Here is a 17,898-nt window from a genome sequence, read left to right as displayed (position 1 = left end):
ACTAGTAGGCACTTATAAGCCAGGAAGTACTAAAGCTAATGTTGCCAGTGAAATCTGAATTCTGCCCCTCCTTCTTACCATCCACAAGAGCAACAAATCAATAGGCTGCACGGGGAGACTGTGAGATGCTCTGAATAAACAATACTGTTTTTAGTGTAGGGTGTGAGAATCCTCTGCAGGAAGCTACAAAACGTCAAGCTACTTGCTTGTACTTTAGATAATTTCAGATACATTTGAGGAAAAAAAGTCTTTTTGCCTTGTCTACAGCAGAATATTCAACACATAGTGACTGAACCTGTGAGGGAACAGCAGTATGAGCACCAGCGATGCAGTATATCTTCAGTAACCATGCTGTTTTGGGTTCAGGCTTACACCCACCCACATATGTTGTATTATACCATTGCATAACCAGAGATCTCTGGAGCCTGAATTCTTAGTCTCTATGGCTGCACACACTGCAACTGCTGTGCCAATATAGAAATACCGATACCATGTGCTGGTGCACCACCCCATCAAAGTGCTACTAGTGTGACTTTCCCTGAGACACAGGATATTTCTTCAGGCCTTTGCTTTTGCACTAGTAGTCCATCTAAGAAAATTATATGCCAAAAAGGAAACTCCCAAAATGGTTCATTAATGTCTATGCAAATTACATATGCTTTCAATAATTGCTTGTTAGTACACAGTCAAAAGGAGAGTGATCTGGAGTCTGCTATTAGCAAGATAGTATTGAAACCTCAACAGGAATATCTGAAAATATAAATATCTGCTAGAATCAGAGGGCTTGAACTTTGACAATGGGTGATCATTTGCAGTTGATGATGTTGCTATTAAATGTGGAAGACATTTGCCTACATGTTCATTCAAAACAAGTTTAAATACTTGCTGCCAGACAGTTTCCCAGATCATATAGTTCAAGTAAGACAAAGTAAAGATTCTTGTTACGATACTAAGTTGCTTTACCTAAAGGCTGTGTAACAACAGTTTCAATCTCAGAGGAAAGGGGAAGGGCTCGAAGGGGAGAGGAGGGAAGGGGCCTGGGAAGGTTGCAAAAACACCTTGCTGAGCCCTGGGGACTCAAAAGTTGTTGGGAAAATTGTCTATCTCTGTATTTCATGCTAACCAAAAGGAAGGGTGATTACCATCCTTGCTACCTCTCTTTTCCCATTGTCAGAGGTCTGAAGAATTGACCTGTTAACTCGGTGTAATCAGATGATGAAAACGACTTTGGATTCTGGGGACCAAGAGCAACTTGGCCGCAAGCTCAGATCCAGCCAGGCGACGGGAAGAGCGGCTGACCGCGTATGTTCACAGCCGGTTTGTGCCAACCTAAATCCGCACGCCAGCTGAGCCGGGAAGTCCTGCCCTCCTCCTGCCGCCGAGTCCGTTCTGGGTACCAGCTCCCTCGCGCCGGCACTAGCCCTGCCGTGGCAGTGCCGTCACCCCGGCGAGGGAGCAGCTCCGGGTGAAAAATGCAAGAAAAAAGTGCTGGTACGCAGCGGTTCGCTGGCCGCAGAGGGCGATGTGTTCCGCCGGGGGCGGCGGCAGGCGGGGAGCGGCTGAGATTCAGCCAGTGCACTGGCTGAGCCGCCGCTCTCCCCGGGAAGCCGGTTGAGGGCTCGGCTTGCCGTTGGGCCAGACAGCGGGGCCGGCTGCCCCGCGGCCGCCTCGCCGCGCTGCCGGGCGGGCGGGCGGCCGGGGACACCCCTTGCCAGCAACCCCCGGTGTCGGGGCTGTCGGGCGTGAGATGAGACGGCACCTGGCGGGGAGGGCTGCAGCCCGCCGAAGGGGCCGCAAAGGGCACATGCGCCGCACGGCCTACACAACCGACGGCGGCCCCAGCCCGGCCTGGCCCGACCGCCCCCCCCCGCCCCGCGCCGCGCCGCCCCCGGGACGCGCCTGGCGTCATGCGCCGGCCCCCGTCGGCGGCAACCGGCGCCAGCGCCGGCGGTCTCGGCGCTAGATTGGTACTGCCTGGACGGCGCGCAGCACGCCAGTCTCTCGCTCGCTGCGCCGCGCCCCCCCGCCCCGCGCTGTTGTAGCTGCTCGACCAGGCTGGCGCTCGCCCCGCCCCTCCCCGGGTTGGCCCCGCCCCCGCCTCCTGGCCCCGCCCCGCTCGCCCCTGCTCCTCCCCCTTTGCGCTCGCGCCGCTCTCGCGCGCCTGCCCCCTCCCCCCCGCTCGCTCCCTGTCAGTGCGGTGGCTGCGCCGGGAAACATGGCGTCGGAGGGGATGATTTTAACGAACCACGACCACCAAATCCGCGTCGGGGTCCTCACAGGTAACGGGCCGGGGACGGCGCTGGGGAGAGGCGCGGGAGAGGCGGGAGGCGGCCGCGAGTCGGTGCGTGCCGTCAGGCCGCCCCGCGGGTTGCCCCGGCGGCCGTCTCCTGTGGCGGCGGCGCCGCCGCCGCTGCGCAGGGAGCCGCCGCTCCGCCGGGCGTGCAGTAGCCGAGGCCTCGGCCCGGGCCCGGGGACGGGGACGGGGACGTGGGGGCGGCGCTCCGGCCGCCGGCTCCGCGGCGGGGAGCGTGTGCGCGAGGCCTGGCGGCGTTGGGCGCCGCTGCCGCAGGCGGGCGAGCGAGCGAGGGAGCGAGCTGCTGGGCGCCGCAGCCCGGGGGACTGGCCCGGGAATAACCCGCCTGGAGGGGACGGAGCGAGGGGGTGGGCGTTTGCCGAAGGGGACGGGGGGGGGTCGAGACGTGGCCGGGCTTCCTCCAAACGCGGCGGAGCTGTGAGTGCGAAGGCGTTTGAGAAGGGAGCCCGCGGCCGGCGCAGGCTGCGGGCCGGCGGGAGCCGGGCCTGCCTTCCCCGGGCGGCGGCGGCAGCGGGAGGCGGCCTGAGCTCCGTGCCCCGGGGGATGCCTTTGAGCGTGGCACGCTCCGCACGGCAGACACCTTTAGGATGACTCCTTCCCCTCCCCCTCCCTGGCTTTTACTTTCGGGGGGGGGGGGGGATGCGTGTGCCTGTGTGCTTTCTGTTGGGAGGGGTAGGAGGGCATGTGTGATGCTGCTGCTCATAGCGCATGGATGATCCTTTAATAAACCCCTGGCACATGACATGCGATGGTTGCACAGAATGGTTCCCAGCGCCGTAGCCAGTACGTGTGTTGCAGGCTTCGGGGTTTCTTCGGCCTTTGGGGGGGCCTTTGCGGTTATTCCGGTGTACCGTGGAGCTCGGCACTCCGGTGGAAGCGCGGTACGCCCAGAAATGAAGCCCCGAGGGGTTCGAGTGTATAAGGGCGTAAATAGCGTTTCTGGTGAAGGAAGGGGCGAGAGATCCTAGTGAAATTTTTGCGCGTCAAGCTCAGTAGCTTTTACCGGGAGCCTGGGAAGACATGACTGTTCATGGAAAGCAGCGTTGTGAGCACGCTTAGGAGTCGGAAGATGTTCGGAGTGAAAGGGGATGCATTGATTGGAGAGGAGGCCTGGAGTTAACTCGAAAGTTATTTATTAAACCCAGCGATATTTAACCCGAACGCGCCCGTCTCACGCCTCCTTCGGAAACGGGTCCGTGCTCGCGGTGCTGGGGGAGCCCCTGCGGGAAGCCCGGCGGCGGGAGCCCGGCGGCGGGGTGGCGGGAGCCCCCGGCGCGGCGTGCGCTGTTCCCCTGCCGGGTGCTGAAGCCCCGCCACCCGGCCGCCGCCGGCGAGGGGGGTGCCGGGGCGGCAGGAGTCCATCCCTTCCCGAGAAGCGTTTGGCTGCAAGGTTATTTTGACGGTGAACCGCTAGAAAAGCACGGCGTAATAGCAGTGGAAACCCTTAGCGTTGCTTTCAAATTTCAGGCAGTCGTATCCTTAATAAGGACAGAGCAGGTTTGACCAGATGCAAAAGTCAAAGTGGGGGAGTTTGTACCTTTTGCTCCTGAAAGCTAGGACATGCATGCAATTACATATTATTGTAAAAGTTAAAGTGAGAAGGAGGTGTCTGCTACCAGAATGCTCTTTGCATATTTTGTACAACTTCATGCTTTGTAACTTGGATTATTATTTTCTGTTGATTGGTGAGTTGTAAAAATTTTCACCTGTAAATGTTCCCAGAATGCAGTACCAGATACATATGGTGTTACAATCATTTAAATAATGATTAAGTCCCACGATTGATTCAGATAATCTTTCAGAATACATAGGTTTTTATTTTGTACTATAAATCCTGTTTGAGCACTATTAAACTCTTTTAACTTTGTATTAAAATTTGCAGTTCCATTGAGAAGAGCCTGTGGCCTGATTTTATTTTGTTTTTAAAGGAAAAACAAAAGGCATAAACGAACAGAACAGTTTTAGCCCTTTTCCCCTTAATGCCGTTGTTTTGAATTGCAGGCTGAAAAATTTTGCAAAGAATTACTTTGCCATTTTGAAAGGGAACGCCTTGGTTTCTAACAATTTTCCTAGCTCCCTTTTTGTGTATGTTTGTAGACATGAAATAAAATTTTATATAAATGTGTTACTTTAATATCATATATTTGGCCAGACTTAATTATTTTCCACTCTGGCACTTCCTTTAACCCCTGAAAGAGAATATTTGTACTTTGGAGAGTTTGGACCCCCTAGTTGTTTCTGCTGTTTCAGCTGTGGAAAGACAGCAAATTTAAAAATTCACTCTTCTGAATTTTTCTCCTAGAAATGAACTAATAATTCCTTCTTGGCTGGTGTATGAAGGATAAGTGTAGAAACGGAAAGGTTAGGTATGAGCACTATTTTTTGGTTTAATCATTTAGAATAGCTCAGTGATCAGAAATTAGATAATTAACAGGACTTCTTTAGCTTTTCTAATTAAGATCATAGCCATATGTTTGTTTTGTTAGCAATGTATACTTGTAGGCTTATCAGCACAGGCATATAGATTTATGTTCCTATTAGACCTTGTATACTCGTTTTAGAAAGTACCATTATTGCACCTTATGGTAGTATTCAGATGGAATTTAAATTTACTTAGGAGTAACTCCTTTTAATTAATTTGGAATAAAGTTGTATGTTTATTTTTAAATAAGGACATAAAAAAATTATTTGGGCATGTTGTTAGTCTTGTCTGTTGTTGAGATTGATGCACATGGCTCCAGGGTATATTAATACACAGCGAATAATGTTTGTCGTGTCACTTAGTTTCATTGCATTCAATTTTGTTTTGAGTAAGTTATTGTATTTAGTTTTGCTTAGTAGACTTTTGTGTTTGTGTGTGTATTGCTAGTTTCCTATCTAGAAACAAATGTGTATTTCTTCACTTGTGACCAATTAAGACAGGTACAGTGGATTAGAGAAATAGAAAGATTGCTTATTGTTTAGCCAAAAAGTAACTTATTGTGTTCAAATGCAAAATTATGCAGAATGCAGTACCTTGTTTTTTAAAAAAAATTTACTTGTTAACTTCTTGACAGTTTGGATATAAGAGGTCTTTTAGTTAAGAGTCAATGAGAAGAATGGAGTCCATAATTAGGACATTTTCTTAAAGTGAAAGAACTGTTTCCCGAAATCTGGAAAAGTACTTTAGTGTATACAGCATCTGCTGACTTGCAGATGTCATTCATGTTTATTTTTGAGTCTCTATACAGAAAGTTGTAGAGTTAAGCTTATTTACTGAAACAGGAGGAAATATAAGCAATGACGGATTACAAAACTGTGAAACTTGTTGTAAACTAGAGCATTAAGTCTTATGTGAATTGGAAGAAGTCTCACTAGTTTGTGGATAGAAAATTGAGTTCTAATCTTTGTATATTATCATTTCAAGACATTTTGCAACACGTGAAACGAATACAACCATGAAAGTGTTATATTCAGCCCCAGTGTTTAATGAGGTGTTCAGATTAAAGATACTGCTCACTTAAGTTCCAAACCTAGCTTTTCCCTCTTCTGCCATTGATACATAGTGCAGGCGCATGAACTAGTAATAGAGCTTCAGTGTTATGTTGTCGTGAGGTTACCGTTATGGTAAAATGCATTTTAAAAGGACCGTGATGCTAACTGTTAGATTGGGAGATTTTTGTGATGGAGAATGAGATAGCAGAGTTGGCCTAACAATGGCCAAAGCTTTGTCATTTAAGTGTTCTGGCTATCTTCTTTTAAAAAAGAAACACACACAGAGAAACAAGAAATGGGGGATAGATAAACGAGTAAAAAAGAGGAAAAATGTCTACATTTATGGTAAAAGTTGGATTATATGCATGCTCTGTCTGCAGTGTTGTGTACCAATGCTTCCTTAGTAAAATACAAATCTTGATACGGAGTTATTCCAGTTGCCCCTTGCAAGCCTTTCATGTTTGGGATATCTCTAACAGAATGGTTGTTAATCAGTTACCATTGGTGTCAGGATATTGAACCTGGATTAGTAAGTACAGAATTTTGTAATGCTGAAGTTGGCTAGAAAAGGGAAGAAAATGTGCGTGGTGCCCAGAGTTGAATCAATATTAGGTCATCCTTCACTGGTGGTGACATTGGTAAAAGTTACATAATCTGTGACCTTTTTTGTTATGTGAGGGACTAAGCAGACCCTTGACTAGAACTGTCCAGAGAGATCTAAATGATGTTGTGATCTCCACTAGCCTGATGGAAAAAAGAGACTTTGGTTCTCTCTGGTTGCTCTTTTATTTTGTCCTTTTCGTCTCCGTCCCCATTTTCCTCTTATTTACCTCTCTTCTTGTTGTCTGTCCAGTAAGCATCTAGTGTAGCTGGTCAAAACCTGATGTTTTGTTACATGTTGTTTTCAGAATATTCCTGATAAAAATTTGTCAAATTTGGGGTTGGCTAATAAAGCTTCATTCAGTGTTTGTCTGCTCTTCAGGTGGGTCTGTGAGAGAGAGTCATCACCACACACAAACAGCATTTTCTATCTTTGCTCCTCTTTTTGTATTGTTTCTTGCTTGTTTAAAAAAAAATAGTATCTCAGATGAACTTTCTTTTTCAGGATAGTTTTACTGTACTTAGTATTGCTTAAAAGGTGGTGATACAGCTTTTCACCTTTATGAAACATTTTTACAATTAAAGGGAGTAAGGGTTTTGGCAAAATGCAACTCTTCACTAATGATTTCTTCTTCAGGTACTTTATTCTTCCTGTCTTCCTCTAAGTAAAGATTAAAACATTTTGAATGATAGTTGTTGCCATAGGCCTATGCAATAAAGCAGACAAAGGTTTCTGAATGCGTAACCTCAGACCTTGTGTAGCCTCTTAACACTGTAGTGTGAAAAATTACACTAGCATCTTTAAGTGTCTGAGACCATTTAGTTTGTTGAAATGACACAGCGCGTACACATTGAGTCTGAATTTATCACTTTGAAGCAAGCATTCTTCTGAGATAGGGAGTGTGTTGTCTACTTGAGAACATCGTCCAAACAAAGAGATTACCTGGGCAGATCTGAAGTTCTCTGATGTAAAAGTTTTGTAAAAATTCTCTTGGAGAAATGTGGGGAACAAAATACATAGGGTGTCACTATTTGTTGGTCAGACTGTTTTAGAAATATGTATGCTGTCGGTTTTCCAACTAAAAATTCATATGCCTCTCTCCTACTTTGAGGTACCTTCTCATGACTTTCCTCTTAAGACTCTTCATTAATAGCATGCAAGTTGGAAGCTCTTTTCTCAGTGGTGATGCTATTCGCGTTTTGGACATGCATTGGAAATTACACTAAACTTTCTTATAGAAGTGTGGGTGCGAGGGTAAGGACTGACATTAAGTTTGCTAGGACTTATTGTCAAATTGCCCTAATTGTCTACATTGAAGTTGGTTAGCTTTTTGCTTGTGATCTGCCTTTCTTTCAAAAACTACATCTTATTGGGCACTCATCTTCAAAACATAGATTCAAGTCAGTAGCTTTTCCTAGGAGCCTTAGTTTTCTTCCAAAAGCTTAGTTCAGCGAATGAATTCTTCAAGTAGAGTAATGCTGGGCTTCCATTAAGAGTAAAACCTTCTAGACTCTTAGCAACATTGATTTTCATCTTTCCCAACCATAAGGCTGTCGTAATGTTGAGTTTATCCATAGAAACTAGGAGATCTTCCTCTTTGCCATTTGTAGCTGTAAGTCTTCACAAAAACATTTCTTTCTGTTTTTGTTTATATGGCTATGATGATAAGCTTTTATGTCTAGTGAGTGTGATCCGTACAATTGTCCAGTTTCTTTTTTATAGTATAACAGTGCTGAATAGGAACTTTTGCCTTTTATAGTTAAGGAGGAAGAAAGTCCTGGATTTTTCTCCCCTGTTTTTTAATGGAACAAAAATTGGTGACTGCAATCTCACTGATAAAGCAGACTCTTTTACGTACAGTTTAATTTGCTTGCTATGATACTGTTTCTTTTGAACTGAAAGAAGTGGAAACACTGAAGTTAAAAGCATGTAAAGGAAGAGATTATTTCCCAAAAGCAAGCGACTATTTCCCAGCTATACATGCATGTTTTAATTAATACCTACTTATGTAAAAATGGCCATTAATTTGGAGGTTTATGTGTTCTTATAGAGCAGGGGTGAGAAGTCTTGTCTAATCAGTATTTCTTGATTTGGAGTTTACTTACCCAAATACAGTTGAAAGACTGCCATCTTCGCCCATGCTCCATGTCTGTAGTTCATATTCAGCAGTACAGAGCTTATCCATTACATTATGCTTTCATTTACTTTTCTAGGTTTGTATTTGTCCCCTTTTCCAGTACTGCGGGAGAACTTTCTGTGCTACTTACCTTAAAAATTAGTGATCGTGGTTTCATGACAACTAACTTAGTTCTGGGATAACCTTTAGTTTATTTGCTGGCTTTGTTAACTGGACAATAACAGAATATATGAACATCAGTCCATGCTTTGGAGAGTCTAGCATACAAAAGCCTGATATGCAGACACAGAATTTCTCACCTTCAATGTTGATTTAGCCATCTCTGTCTGTCTGTTTGCTTGTTTCTTTTTTCAAGTAAGAGAGTAGAGCATCTTTGTTGAGAGGTACTTTTATATCATGTTAGGATTTCACCCATAGCTTTTCTGAAAATGTCTATCTTGAAATTTATGACACTTTAAAAGCACTTTGCTGTGGAGTGCCTTTGTGAAGTGAAAGTTAAGATTTTCACTTTGCTTTTTCAGTTGTTCAAGCTAAAAAAGTTTATTTTGAATATGTGGGAAAATATTTTTTTTTCTTATTCTGATAGTTGAAACAGTTCTGCTGATAGGGTTTAAAAAAATTTTTTTTGAAGATAAGCAAGTACAGTTTTTGTTGTCTGCAATTTGTGAGATTGATATTATGCAACAGGAGGACATGATAACTAAAAATGAGAACAAATTTTAGCTCTTGTTAGATATTTATAAGGTCTTGAAGTGCAGATTAAATAAAATAAATAATTTACATTCTGTTCCTATGTGTAGATATAGTATGCAACTCTTTACTTCTTGTATTGGAATGGTCTTATATTAGTAGTCTTGTGTATGACAGAATTCTTGAAAGTTTAGCAGAATGGCTGAAAAAGCTGTTCTTGGACAACAGGGGATAGGACAGGAGGGTAGTAAACAACCATATGGGAAATGAGCTGGTAGCAGCCTTTTTTATGTGGGATGTTTTTAATTAATAAAAAAGTAGTATAGCCTTTTAGGTTGGTTTTTTTTTTTTAATCACAAAACAATTGAGAAAAGTAAGTTGAAGTTTACAAGGAGCAGTAATTGCATAAAAAAGTGCTTGGGAAAAATAGGCTTAATTAGGCAGTTATCTTAGAAAATCTCATTTTGCAAGAGATTTGTATGTGATGTTTTGTTTGTTTTGTTTTCATACTAATTTACTGAGGCCTATTTTATGCCTAACTTACTTGTCAAGTGGAAAAAAATTAGCATAAACCCTCAAGAATAATCTTCATTTTGCAAAATCCTGCAGAACAGGGCTCTATTGTACTATTACAAGGTGGGTGAATGATATTAATAGTATTTTGTAAGGAATAAAATGCATTGTCTGTTGCTTGTACTATGAGATAAATAGCAAAACTTCCACTGGCTGACTTCAGTGATTTAGTGAATAGCTATGTATTACAAAATCTATTTTTGAGCAGTAAAGTGTCTTTTGATGTATACCAAGACCTGAAAGAACTGACTCGATGTTAGTTTAGCTCCACGTGCGAGTTAGTTACCTAGAACAGTTATCTTTAACAGTTTTATATTTAATATGACACTTCACTATGTATTCAACATACAAATTGTATTGGTAGACCAATATAGTAATATATTAAGTATTGCATACATACTTAGGACCACAACTATAGAAATACATGTTTCTCAGATATACTTTTTCCATTACTAATTAAATTATGTCACTTATTATGTAGTAGAGTGAAGAAGCAGAATGCATGTGGGCTTTGAACGATAATATATTTTGGGCTTTTGAGTACTTACTGTATGGTTATGAAATTCTTAGTTTTCTTCATTGTACTGTATATTGTAGGGAATTTAAAATCTCTGTGGAAGATTTTTCCTTGTATTTATTTTGTTGGTGACTCTTAAGACCTAAAAGTGGGAAGTAGAAATTTAAGTATATGGTGTGTTTTTGTTTCTTTTTTGCTGGTGTTTTGGTTTTTTTTTGGGGGGGGGGGGTTGTTTTTTTTTTTTTCTTTAAATGTATGCTGTGGGGGATTTAAGTTCATACTGAAATCTAGGAAGTGAGCTGTTATTCAGAATCATTTTATGGGAAGCTGTATGGGTGAATAAAAATATGCATTCTTCAGGAATTAAAATGAGTTGCAGTGAAGTATCCTACAGATCTGACTCGGAAGGGGAAGGTTCCTAGGATCTCTGCAAATGACGGAATAGGCAGAGGTTGCCATTAAAAAAAATAACACCCCCTTTTCTTATAGCAAGCTGCTTTTAATGCCCTGGTATAGGCCATTTAGGGAGGGATTGATAGCAAGGCCTGAAATAAAGTCTGTAAAGCCTTCATCCAGTAATTCTGGAAGAGACACTGAATGTGGCACTAGTTAGGAATTTGGCAAACCAATACACTTCTACTCTGCTATTTCTTACCCCTTCCTGAAACAATTTTCATGGGATTATGAAGACAGACCAGACTGTAAAAGAGATTATGTTGGTGTCGGGCACATATGTAACCTTTTACCTAGGTACTTGCAAATCTTGTTTTAGGAAAGTTTGGGTGGCAGTGTATGTTTCTGGAAGAAGAAAATTTCCAGGAATTCAAATAGATATTACATAGTTTCCCCCTGACATGGTTCTTTCGTATGCTGAAGAGTAGTGGCATAGCAGTGTAGACGGTGAGAAGCCAAAGGCTTACTGTGCTCCGTGTCAGAATCTTCATCTCAGAAAAAAAACAGGAGAAAGCAGCAAGATGCCTAAAAGTAAGTACATATCTGGTGAGAAAAATGCCTGTTGTTTCCAGAAAAAGCAGAAAAAACAAAGATTAAAGGGAATAGGTACTTCTCATTACCTCTTCTTTTTTAGCTTCATTTTCCTTTTTAGTTGTCGGAATACTCAAGGGGAGACATTAAATAAGCCTACAGTAAATCAAGGATCCTCAAAATCAGCTTCCTTGGAAACATAAGCTGTAAATTAAGCATACTGAGGAAAAATGTTGTGAAACATATCTTTAAAAGATAGTGCAGGGAGAAAGTGTTTCTGTAGATAATACTCGGAAAACTCCAGAGATGCTGGGAAAAAGTCACAACAGATGCTTGTATGTGTGTAACTCCCTCTGATTAAAACTTCAGCATTGCTGTTACGCTCTGAGTTAATACTTTAAGAAAATTTAGAGAATATTATAGAACAAGTGGTGTACAAAGTGGAGTTTTGGGGAAGTGTTTTTGTAATCTTCAGGTTTTTCTCCTACTGTCATTATGATGTCCTGAAAGAATTCCTTCTCAGATAGTCACTCTAATGAAGTTCCTTTGCCTTGATAGATGTATATAGTAGATCAGTGAGGTATAACTCCCTAGCTACTAGCTGTAGCTAAATCTCAATGAAAGTACTTCTAGTTCTTGTAAAGTATACTTGATGGTAGGCTTTTTTAATGATCACTTTAATCGAACAGACTGAAAAGTCTGGGGGGGGAATTTCCTTCTCTCCTAACCTCCCATTGTGAGGGATTCTGAACCATTCTGGACATGCAGACATTTGTTCTGGTATTTATTTAGCAAAGTAAAGAAAAGAAGAAACCAGTAAAAGGTATGTAGAATAAACCAGGAGACTTAAGAGGATGTTGAGATTTTTGAGAGAAATCTTACAACTTTTTCAAGTAAATGTGACTACAGGGTAGCGCTGTATGGCATAATTCTTTGGACACAAGGCAAGGCACAGAGCTTCAAGAAGTTGGGAATGGTCATATTAGTAAGGTGTATACGGTTCAAGTTGGGTATATTTAAACTGCTCCAGAATCTAGTGCTGTTCTGACATCTGTTTTTTAGGAACATACTCTGTTCCACAGTAGGGAGGTAAGCTGTAAAACCTTAAGGTCTGATCTTGCCAGTTAAATTCCAGTGGGGTAAGAATTAAAACTATTACTAGTGTCTCCAATGTGCAGGACCTTCTTATCTGAGTGAGACTCAGGCTTTTTTCCTAAGCATCGAAGATCAAAATGGACACTCTAAAGTTCATGTTAAAAGCAACTGCTGAAAAAAGCAACTGCTGAAGAATTTCCTGTGATCATTAAGCTTCAAGGATGCTCACCTGCCTGTTCCTATTTCTTTATTCCAAAAGGTATAGCTCTAGTTTATGCACAGTGGTTTCACTACATGACTTTTCTCTTTGGCTTGGCAGTTGATCAAAGAGAATTAGTGAATATACCAGTTGTCATTTCACCATTGTTTTGTCAGAAAAGAGTTCAAGTAGACTTTTTTTGAGTGCTTTGATGAACAGAACATCTTTCTGGAAAAGGCATCTGAGGCAAATTTCTGTATAGCATTAAACTGGGACATCATAGATTATCCTTAATATTAGAAAAATCTCTTAATTCCTTGATAGTGTGTTTTATATTTAGTTATGGTTATGTGTAAGACACTGTGAGGACTCATCAGATCATAAGGGAAATTTAGATGTGAAATAGTAATAATTTGCAGTATTTTTTACCAGCATAGTAGCAGCTTCTGGTACCCTCCCCAATAATTTTAGCAAGTCTTCATATTCAGATTATTCCTAGTATTCTTTTTCTGCACTGAACAAATGCCTGCTAAAAATGTTCTACCTGTACTTCAGCCTCTAGAAAGTAAATTCAGCTGTGCATATGAAAAATATGCAGACAAAAAAGACTTTAAAATGAATGGTTAAGATCTCATTAGCATCTAGAAAGTATCTAACAATTAGGGCACATTCAAGAGCTTCCTCTGTGTTTAAGATACTGTGAAAACATCAGCCTGGAGCCATTTGAGGCAATAGCAAAATATATATTATAATTCATTCAAAGCATAAATTCAAACTTAACCCCCTAGATGCTGACATTCCAGCTAGCAGCCATTGCAGGAAAAAACAGGCAGATGCAGAAATTCCTTATATTTGGATAATTAGGTGCTCTCTCAATTCCGCAACGATAAGTAGACAATTTAAAAAAAAAAAATCTTTGCTTTCATGCTATACCTACATAAGTCTTTTGACTGTAACTCAGTAAATTAACTTACCTTTTGTGATTTCATTCAATTTAAATAAAGTCTATGTTAGCAAGTAGTGCAGCCTAAGAGAAGCAGATTTGTAGGGCAAAACACTTAGTACTGGAGGCTTCACATCCACACTGTTCACCATGTTTTGCTTCACTCTATCTCAAAACCCATGGAGTGAACTCTAAGTAATGATTGGAGTGCATTAGATGCACTCTTGGAGTACATCTCATTTAGTTTTGTCCAAAATTAATTCAACATTCATGCTTTGATCCTTCTCTGCAGTGTGAATTGAAGAATGGTGATGGGGGACTATCAGGAGATAGCTTGAAAGCCACTCTCTTAAACTAAACAGAAACACTAAAATAGACACACTATTCGCTATTTTGTGCCTCCACAGGATTGTGTGTACCTCCTGCAATTCTTGTGTGTGCCAGAGAGGTCTTAACAGTGGGTAGTGCTGAGGAGACTTTCCTGATGGTGGGAAGTGTCCGGAAAGATACCGGCTCTTGGGCTGTTCCTGTGCATTTTGTGAGGGTGATGTGGGCGAGGACATATCCTTCGAATCTTTGGATACTCTGGAGAAAGTACCTAAAGAGGTGTGAGAAATGCCTTTTGTTAACTAGCCTTGAAATTACTCTTAATTTAAGCTAGTCTAAAGTAAAATTCAGTAGTAGGTAAAAGTATTTCAAACGTCCAAAATAAGCCACACAATTACAATTTTTTATAAAAGCTATAGATGAAGAAATGACAGAAGAAGCATGTTTACACGAATACTTAGTTTGAACAGGCCGTCCCTGTACCTAGCTGACTTGTCTGTTAGGAAAATACATGCAGCACTTTGTCAGGGATTTTATCTTCCTGCATTCACTACATCTCAAGCTGTGTTATTCAGAGATAATTTTCTTCTGGTGTACCATGCAGTCTGCTATAACTGGTCACCGCTTTAGAGCCCAACAGGACTCTGTCCAGGTTTAATCTTATGCCCTGTGGAATTCTGGGCATGGTTCTATCATCACTGCTGCTTGTTCACTGCCTTGCTGCGCTGTGCTGGCATAACCTGTTGTGTGGCTGTGCAGGCAGGGAACCGAAACAGCTGAAACTTAACCTGCCAGAAAAAAGGGATCCTTTCCAGCTGAATCAGCTGTGTGATCTGGTTCAGCACTGAGCTCTGCAGACTTCTGCTCCAGTAGGTGAATGGTGAGCAAGGCTGGCAATTTTTTACCTCTACTGTCAAATTTTTTAGACCCTGTTCTTTCTTTAGTACTCTTCTATCCTGCCATTTTTCACTCTGTGCAAAACAAATTTAACTGGCTAACCTAATGGAAAACTAATCTTCTTTTTGAGAGATGAGTTTTCTGCAGCCTGAACAAATTGAATCAACTCAGTGAGGGACCTCAGGAGTGCCAGTGTGAGGGAGGGGCTGGATTGCACAGGTGGGATAGGTAAGGGTGGGAGATGGGACTTCTGCTTTTTAATCACAGCTCAAACAGATGTAATCATGTGTTGGTTTTGTGTAGTTCACTTGCATTAATTCAGAAGATAGTCTTGACACTCCTTTATCGAAGTGTTGTCTCCTTTCTTGCAAGTGTTACTTTGTCAGGCCAGGTATCCTCTCAGGGGTATTTGCTAGCTTGTCCTGATTGACAAGAAAAGACACTGCCTCTACTGAATAACAAGCAGGAAAAAAACATAGTGAAGGGAGGGAAGGATTTGCCCATTATAAGAAATGATTTTGAGGAGGGGGTAAAAGTCAAGATATATTTTCCCATTTTGTATGTAAACTTCTTTGATTCATGTGAGTAGTGGCTAGGTGAGTATGAAGGCTGTGCTAGGCATTTGTGCTTAATGAAGAGCTGAACATTTGGTAACTTGCATATGTTAGGTAACTAGAAAAGCTGAACATTAGACTTCTGCAGTGTTAAATTTGGGAAAAGGTGAACACTGTATTACGCATTTACAGGCAAGTAGGGTCTCTTATTAATGTGTTAATTTTTAATAGTCAAAACTTCTAACATTTAGTTTTTGTAACTTATTATCTTGACTATAGTATATCTAACAGAACTAATTTGAAGACTTTATACATATTATATATATACACATATAAACATTTATTATATTATATATCAAATAATAATTAAAATATATATATATGACAAATTACCGATTTCTACCAGATCTAATTTGCCTTCTGCTTGAGGGACTTCCTTGGCACCATTCAATCTGTGATCTTACTTACACTCAGTATAGTTTTTCTAGGCATATCTGTACCAGTCAAATTAGTTAATATGCTAACTTTGAGGATGCTAACCCGATATGTACTAAATGGCAGCTGATATGCTATTGCCTTATTATTCTTTTGTTTGACACCTGTCTGTACACCAACTATTTAAAACACCTGCATGTAAGATCATTTTCTAATTTCACTTTTGTCCTGCATACCTTCTTCTTGCTGACCTGAACAGAATCATTACCTTTCTCTTGAGTGGACTGTTATCCATGTGGTGGAGGTAACTGGAACAACCAGTCACAGGCATCAGCTGGTTGGGTAAGTCAGGCTTTGGGATTCTTGATATTTCCTCAAAAAGGGGGGGGATTGGGATGAAGAAGGAGGATAGATAGTTTAGTTATATAATTGTGGTCAGTGGACCATGTGCGTTTATTTAAGGCCTTATTTCACTGCAAAGCAGAAGCCTGCTGGTCCATGCATTTGTCCAATATCATATGTTTCCATGGTCTCCATTGCTACTAATTATGTATTAACCATGGTTCTGGCGTCCAAATGCAGTGCTTGGAGATAAAGGTAGCTAGCTAAACTGAATTTTGTAGGTTGCAGTGTAAGTAGCATCTTCGGTATTAAGATACATCTACAGTGGAAGTGTGATTTTTAAAATAGCAGAAAATACTGAAATGCTGTAGTCACTGAAAACGCAATCCTAACATTAAAAACCACTCCTAGAAGAAAAAGTTAAAGATTAATAATAACAATGGAATTTTATGGGAAGTGGGAGAAAAAGAAAGTGTGGAGGGGACTGATAGCCACATTTTATAAATCAAAACCATATCATAAAGTATAGCTTCTAGCAAAGAATGTAGAGACTGATGTTATACAAATGAGATGTAAAGGCTGTTATTGGGAAGCAGACTAGCTAAACAGGGAAAAAGATTTGTGTGCTTAATGATTATGCCTCTGTAGGTATTTTCAAGTGTCCCATTCACTAGAAAAGTTTAACACATCACTTTAACAAGGGCAAAATTAGGAAATTGTTTTTATAAAAAGAATAGAGAAATAAACCAAATATACCAAATGTTTGTAATCCCAATACAATCCCAATCTCTCTTTAAAAATCCCTCACTGAGCCTTATTCAAAGTTGACAAGTATTGCATCTTTTAGCAATTCGTTATGATGAATTTTACTCCATTTTATTAATGGTGAAATTAATCCCACCTAGAGAAGTAATCCCGTCCATGAGCTCTCATTTATCCCAGCAAAATTGTTCATATATATGGTGAACGAATGTGAACTGATCCAGATGATAGTATTTTGCTAAGCTAGTTTTCAATGAATTTCTCTTGGTTTACTATGAGTAAATGCTTGTGCCCACACATCAGAGATGGGAACAAGTTGCTGCCAGTAGAAAGAAGGTGGGATTTTTTCTTTTGGTAATAATGCATGAGAAAAAATTGGTCTTTGGCAAGGCATTAGTGCCCCATGTTCTTAGGGAATATACTGTTGTCAGGCCCTCAAAACTTGTATTATTACTGCAGTGCACTTTTGTCAAACTTCAGTTGGAAAAATCAGAAGTTGCACTCTTTTAAAAAGACTGAATGGATACGATCACATCTGGTAGCCTTGTGCACCACCCATTGTCCACTGATTGCAATTTGAGAGTTGGTGACCTGAGGCTACATACAGTGGCCCAAAACTCAATTGCCTTCCATTCACTTAATCATGCTCACAGAAGCATACGCTGTTTGTTTGTGGGATGTTTCTCTTTTTCTTGGATACTAAATGATTGGCTTCCTGTTTTTGAAGTGATTGTGCTACTTCTGGTGATGTCTGGTTGATCTGTGAATCTGCTCCTACTTTACTAATGTCTTGTCTTCTTTCAGGAGAACATTAGATTCTGTTTATTTTAATTACTTTTCTTTATTAACCTGTATAGAACTATTGGGTATTTGGTGAGGTTTCAGAATTTAATTATGGCTCCTATTACAACCGCTATAAAAAAGAAAAGTTTTGAAAAAAGAGGGGGGGGGGTGTAAGTACTCCCAAGATTTTCAGCCGTTCCTCTTTCCCTTTACCTCCTCACCGTTAACCAAAATGCTTGAGCACACTACTTTCTTAATGCTTGCAAGAGAA

General features: G+C 41.2%; 1 protein-coding gene across 8 annotated transcripts in view; it reads left to right on the top strand.

Annotated features, from left to right (window-relative positions):
* Nucleotides 1-2,215: 2,215 nt before the first annotated feature.
* The window catches only part of GPHN (gephyrin), a 310,850-nt gene continuing 295,167 nt past the window's right edge, over nt 2,216-17,898 (top strand). For all 8 annotated transcript variants that reach the window (XM_050897249.1, XM_050897248.1, XM_050897247.1 and 5 more), the window contains exon 1: nt 2,216-2,279. In XM_050897249.1, the coding sequence (XP_050753206.1) occupies nt 2,216-2,279 (64 nt within the window). The remainder of the gene's footprint in view (nt 2,280-17,898) is intronic.

The sequence above is a fragment of the Gymnogyps californianus genome, chromosome 5 (genome assembly GCF_018139145.2).
Source record: "Gymnogyps californianus isolate 813 chromosome 5, ASM1813914v2, whole genome shotgun sequence".
In the NCBI taxonomy this organism is placed as follows: Eukaryota; Metazoa; Chordata; class Aves; order Accipitriformes; family Cathartidae; genus Gymnogyps; species Gymnogyps californianus.
This window is presented reverse-complemented; position numbering and strand designations above follow the sequence as displayed.